At 41.2% G+C, this 7073-nt stretch overlaps 1 protein-coding gene across 1 annotated transcript; it reads right to left on the bottom strand.

Annotated features, from left to right (window-relative positions):
• Window positions 1-305: 305 nt before the first annotated feature.
• Window positions 306-5549, bottom strand: LOC139451804 (uncharacterized). The gene is made up of 4 exons (XM_071233105.1): window positions 5351-5549; window positions 1058-1240; window positions 713-952; window positions 306-628 (listed from the first exon to the last, which is right to left on the bottom strand). Exons 1-4 carry the CDS (start codon window positions 5547-5549, stop codon window positions 306-308), a joined length of 945 nt encoding a protein of 314 aa, XP_071089206.1.
• Between the last annotated feature and the right edge of the window lie 1524 nt (window positions 5550-7073).

The raw sequence follows: 7073 nt of genomic DNA, 5'->3' as shown, positions 1-7073 counted from the left end.
TGAGAATGTGGGATCACTAACACAACAACTTCAAGGGCATCAAGGAACAGACAATGCTGTTTATCCCCAGTTCCATGTCGCAAACTTGTTGCAACACCAAGCAGCAGCTTCAGGAGAGGAAGGGAAGACAATAAATTAAAGTCAGAGCAAAAAACTCCATCTTAGGCCAGGCAGCGGTAGTTGTCATTTAGGCTATCTGGGGCCAGGCAGCGGTAGTTGTCATCTATGCTATCTGGGGCCAGGCAGCGGTAGTTGTCATCTATGCTATCTGTGGCCAGGGAGCGATAGTTGTCATCTATGCTATCTTAGGCCAGGTAGTGGTAGTTGTCATTTAGGCTATCTGGGGCCAGGCAGCAGTAGTTGTCATCTATGTTATCTGGGGCCAGGCAGCGGTAGTTGTCATCTATGCTATCTGGGGCCAGGCAGCGGTAGTTGTCATCTATGCTATCTGGGGCCAGGGAGCGGTAGTTGTCATCTATGCTATCTGGGGCCAGGCAGCGGTAGTTGTCATCTATGCTATCTGGGGCCAGGGAGCCGTAGTTGTCATCTATGCTATCTGGGGCCAGGCAGCGGTAGTTGTCATCTATGCTTTCTGGGGCCAGGCAGCGGTAGTTGTCATTTAGGCTATCTGGAGCCAGGCAGCGGTAGTTGTCATCTATGCTATCTTAGGCCAGGCAGTGGTAGTTGTCATTTAGGCTATCTGGGGCCAGGCAGCGGTAGTTGTCATCTATGTTATCTGGGGCCAGGCAGCGGTAGTTGTCATCTATGCTATCTGGGGCCAGGGAGCGGTAGTTGTCATCTATGCTATCTGGGGCCAGGCAGCGGTAGTTGTCATCTATGCTATCTGGGGCCAGGCAGCGGTAGTTGTCATCTATGCTATCTGGGGCCAGGCAGCGGTAGTTGTCATCTATGCTATCTGGGGCCAGGGAGCGGTAGTTGTCATCTATGATATCTGGGGCCAGGCAGCGATAGTTGTCATCTATGCTATCTTAGGCCAGGTAGTGGTAGTTGTCATTTAGGCTATCTGGGGCCAGGCAGCGGTAGTTGTCATCTATGCTATCTGGGGCCAGGCAGCGGTAGTTGTCATCTATGCTATCTGGGGCCAGGCAGCGGTAGTTGTCATCTATGCTATCTGGGGCCAGGCAGCGGTAGTTGTCATCTATGCTATCTGTGGCCAGGGAGCCGTAGTTGTCATCTATGCTATCTGGGGCCAGGCAGCGGTAGTTGTCATCTATGCTATCTTAGGCCAGGCAGTGGTAGTTGTCATTTATGCTATCTGGGGCCAGGCGGTGGTAGCTGCCTTAGGCCAGCAGCGGCAGCTGCTTTTGGCAGTGTGGCAGTTGCCAAGCAACGGTAGCGTTTCTTATAATTAAATATGCTACCAGGGCCGGGCAGTGCTAGCTGGATACTATTCCAGTCCCAGGCTCTCGTCGGATGCATTGTTCAAGCATACTGGTGTAGAACTAAAACAACGTACTGATTATGAGAAGCACTTGTTTATTGAGAAAAGATTAAGAGGTGGTATATCAATTACAGCGAAAAGATATTCTAAGGTCAATGATAAATTAGTGGAAGGACATGATAACAGATTCGAGTAAACCTACTACACACCTATTATATCTCGACGCCAACAATTTGTGTGAATGGGCTGTAAGTCAACCTTTACCCTCAGGTGGTTTTGAGTGGGTAGACAATGTTGATGTGAATAATATTCCCAAAGATTCTGATAAAGGGTAGATACGAGAAGTTGACATAGAATACCCAACAAACTTGCATAAACATTAAAATAGTTATCCCCTAGCTCCTGAAAGACTCATCATGGTCAATAGAGATTGGATGTTTGAATATCAACATAACTTGATGGGCAATACTGAGTTAGCTAATGTAGAAAAACTCATTTTATGGATAACAATTTTATGGATAAGAGTGAGTGAGTATGGTTTTACGCCGACTTATAGCAATATTCCAGCAATATCACAGTGGGGGGCACCAGCAATGGGCTTCGACGTGACGAGCGAACGCTTTAACCACTAGGCTACCCGACCACCCCTGATGGATAAGACAAAAGATGTAGTCCACTATAGAAATCTCCAGTTATATAATATCATTAGGTATGAAACTATGAAAAAAATACAGAGTTATTAAGTTTGAGCAAACGAAATCGATAGAGCCCTATATAAGGCTGAGACACAGATTTAAGAAAGATGGCTACTAGAGATTTTGAAAAGAACCTATACAAGCTCATGAATAACTCAGTATTTGGTAAAACTATGGAGAATCTAATGAAGCGTGTTGATGTTAAATTGGCTAATTCTCGTGAGGAAGAAAGAGTTAGTCTAGCTTTTAATAGACGTAAGATATTTGATAATGACTCCCCAGCATTACATATGAGGAAGAATAATATAAAATTCAACAAACCAATATACGTTGGTATGAATATTCTAGACTTGTAAAAACACTAAATGTATGACTTTTATTACAATGAGCTTAAGAGACAATATGCTGATAGATGCGAGGTGTTATATATACCAATACAGATACTTTGTAAATTGAAATACAAGCAATGATGCGTATAAAGATATGGCACTGAAAATAGATATGTATCATACAAGCAATTACCCAAAAGATAATCCATTGCACAGCATATCAAATAAAAGGTATTAGGTAAGAGGAAGGACGAGAGTGCTTAAACTCCTATTGCTGAGTATGTTGGATTAAGACCGAAGATGTATTCTATAAAGCAATCTGACAACGACAAGATAAGAAAAGCTCAAGGTGTTAAGAAGTATGTTGTAAAAACGCATATAAAACGTGAACAGTATAATGCGGCATTAGTCACCGATAGGACATTCAAACGTGACATGCATACTATTAGATGTGATAAACACAGGATATATGGATTAAGAATGAATATGACATCATTATCCCCCTTAGATACAAAGATTTGGATTGAAAAGGATGGTATAACTACCTATGCGTCTGGCTACTTAGGGAGGTAATACTTTATCCTTGGAACTATGAGCAATTCTTCTCCCACAAAACCTCTACCTTGCCCATCTTTAAGATAATATAAACAAGGCTCACCTTCTTTCATAACCAATCGACTAATGTTATATATCTTAAGATAACAAACTGGATCAGTTGCACCGCGTTGGCCCCCTCGGAGTTCACCAGGCTGGTACAAAATATGTTATACTTTCTCTATCTGCTTTAAATAGCATCGGATGAGTTCTTACCAAATACTTCATTATTTAGTGCTGATACAACGGCTAATAATCAAGTTACACATTCCATTGATATTTTATCAGTCATCAGCATATCCTGAGCATAGTGACGTCCAAACAAGCATTCTGCTAATGTTTGGTTAAATCTTTCAACAAAAACTTGGCTATGATGGGCCTCGCTTTTGCCACGCCTGATTATAACGCCGCGCTTTGTTATTAGTTTAGTTACTGATCCCATAAGCTCGCGTCCAGGATCTACTTTTTAAGTGTTTACGTTTATATATGCGACCCGCATATTCAGTTGAATCTTTTGAGGTTAATGGTTCAGCTTCCTTTACTGACTAGCTACATCTACTACAGTTAAAGCATATTTATATATTTTGCGTCTTACCTTATCACGCGGAAGAAACAAAAGGTCAGCCTGATGAACTTCATTAAGTATGAATTTTATTCCTCGGTATATATCGTGGCAAGCATATTTGCCATATTGCATGTTTCTTTAACCAATCCTTGACAACATCTTTAGATTTTGTATTGCTTCTTTACCTGTCCAGTATCCCCTTGGGCTATAGTAAATGTTATTAATTATTAATTCATATTAATGTTCCTTTAATACAATGGAAAATTGCCATTTAGATAATTGTAAGTGTATAACAATGAACGATTACAATCAAGCAAAAGAACTTGGGAAAGCTGACGGGGCATTTATGTGCCGCACCAGATTTATCAAATGGCAAGAATTACCGCAAGGCATACATCTTATGTGGATGCCAAGCACGGTCAAATGTGTATAAGTAAAAATGATGACACAAATGATGGCATCTTGACACATGACTATCATTGGATCTTTATCACATAAGTAATAAAACTAAAGACCCCCATGTAAGTATTGTCAGGGCCTGGACCTGGTCCAGGCGAGGTGGTCCAACACCCCAATCATCTGTAGGGTTGTCCGCTTTACAACAGAAACCAACTGATCCATTCTGCTTTACAGCAGATGGTCAACTTGGCAACAATATTTGCCCTCGCTCAATATTTGGCAATGGTACCTTACTGGCAGCGCTAGCTGCATAGCAACAGGGGATGCTTGGCAACGGCAGTTGCAGGGTATCTGACACGGTATTGGTAACATGGGTTGCTTGGCAACTGTGGTTGCAGGCAGCGGTTGATGCAGGGCAGAAGTTACTGCATTGGGTTCCTTAACATGAGGGAGCACTTTTAGAATACAGTACCACAAATTCTCGTGCCATTCGTGACAAACGTGTGCCATTGTAGGTCACGGAAACATGCGAGTGGTGACGAATACTTCTCGTGAGGATGATCTCTGCAGTCGGTCACGTGTCTCAAAGACATGCGACCATTTTGTGTGACTATCTTCGGAATCCGCGACCTTCGGGTTGTTAGCCCGACAGCTGACCGACTGAGCTACATCGACGCTGTGAAACTAAGTGCGAATTTACCTAGTCATGCCTTCGACGTTATGGAACTAAACGAACAGGGCCGAAAAGGCGACGGACACTTACGAAGGTTACGGGTAGGCATGGTTCCTAACCCTAATGATCGTAAAGGGTTGATTGATCGTAAAGGGGATCCAGGGGTTAAGGATAGAGTTCGGGGTGACATTTGGATGTGTTTAGCGCCAATATAACATACCTAATAAAATACATTCCTCTGCAAAAATAATGAAAATTAATTAATCGAAAACATAATATACTAGTATGTATATTAGTTTCCATTCAAATTCATTTTAGCACCTTGAATTAAGAAAGAAAACCAAATGAAAAAAAATATACACATAAAAAAAGTTAAGCACCCCCCAGACATTTTCTGTACAGTAAATAAGAATCACGAACATGATAAAATGGACAAAGTTGGAGAAGACATTATGTTCGTAAAGAGCAATCATCTGAGAACAAACAAAACAAAACAATTTTGAGCCAGAATGAAATTTTAATTGAGATATGGTTACCCAAACACCGGTACTGTTTTTACTACAACACCTTCTATAAGTATAGAACCGCTAATCTGGAACAACGATAAATTATTGCACATAATGAATAAGAATGTGTATTAACGTCCATTAATGACATTCGCGTGTCAAAAAGTTTAATAACGGGCGGGGCCACCGCGTGCCCGGATGACAGCCTCGATCCTTCTCCTCATCCCTCCAGTCAGACGTCGGATCATCTCAAGGGGAAATAGCGCCCATTCATGATGCAAAGCTGCTGTCAATTCATCCGGATTGTGTGGAAGAGGGTCCATTGCCTGCACTCTACGCCCAAGAATGTCCCAAATGTGCTCTAGGGGGTTAAGATCAGGACTCATTGTAGGCCAAGGTAGAGTTGATTGACAAATATGCAGTCACAACTCTTCAACGCTGGGGTCTAGCGTTATCGTAAATGAACATGGGTCTTGATACCAGAAGATGGTTTTCAAAATGGGGGAACAACAACTGGTTCCAGAACTTCCAGGATGTAACGTTCAACAATGAGATTGCCCCGTATAGTCACAAGGTCTAGCTTGCAATCGTGGAATATGCAACCCTATATCATCAAGGAGTCATCACCAAACGGAACAGTTGGTTTAATGTTCTCGGGGGTGTATGCTGTACCTTGGTGCCTCCACACTCTCGTTCGGTCATCATGGCAGGTACTTTACTGAATTGGTTTGGGCGTGTTTTCGCTCTAGTCGGCTGATTACTGAGTAATGGTAACCCAATTGACGTCCAATCGCCTTGAAAGATATCTCTGCGGCATGCATACCAATGATTTTCCATCTTAGTGCTTCACATAATCTCCTTCTTGCCATTTTCAGACTTGACGATGACACATCAGTTTCCAACATACCGTTTTTTGCTGAGTGCTAGGGGGGCATGATCCACGTGCAAAACACGGGGATATGGGACGTCACAATCACGCATGAACGGTCACATTATTCGGACAAAACAACATTAATACCATAATTAGTATTGCCATCAACATTAAGTATTATAGTAGTGTATTATCATACATAATGTAAGGGAGTGCTTAACTTTTATTGATGTGTATATATTAAAAATAAAAGTGCTTTCATAAACTAGCGCTTTCTATAAAATGTGCCGCCCAGGGTATATTTAGTTAACAAAATATTCAAAACTCTCAACATTGCTTGGCTTATTCAATGACATTGCACAAAAGAGATGATAGATCACCGTGCCCCCTAATGTCACGGCATTGTTTTTCGGGTGTAACTGACAACAAAATACTATGTATTATGTCATAGGGTATTGTGACAACAACACACTACATTTTTATGTGGCTGTGAAACAGGCGTGCCTTTTTCTAATGGAGAAATTCACTAATCTGGATTACAAATATCTAGACAAGAATATTCAGACATGGTGTCACATCCCAAGTGTTTTGTGACTTGGTTCAGTTTTGAGTCAGAGGAGCAGAAGGGTGCAAGAGGACTTGTGTTGATTTCAAACCCTTTTTATCTGGAAACCGTAAATTGAGGAGTGGTGAACAATGTTACTTCATTTTTCATGTGACTTACTTTTACTTTTTATTATGATATCAAAGTATAGATATATAGTTTCAGGTAAAACATATGGGCATATCCGGAGTAGAATTGTTTTTTCTTCATTAATAACCTTTTAATAACTTTGTCGAGTAACTGTAAAGCAAACGTGAAGAGCGATATTCACATTAGACAGCAATTGTTAAGACATAAAGTGTTTTGTTTCACTAAAGTATATTTGAATATGTATATATACTAATTGATGAACATATGTTGATCCTGATGATGTCATAACATGTATCTAATGTATCATGCTATGTGCCATGTTACTGGGTAAAGTGAGTGAGTGAG

Source organism: Haliotis cracherodii, unplaced genomic scaffold (assembly GCF_022045235.1).
Source record: "Haliotis cracherodii isolate W230 unplaced genomic scaffold, xgHalCrac1.p SCAF_9, whole genome shotgun sequence".
NCBI lineage: Eukaryota > Metazoa > Mollusca > Gastropoda > Lepetellida > Haliotidae > Haliotis > Haliotis cracherodii.
This window is presented reverse-complemented; position numbering and strand designations above follow the sequence as displayed.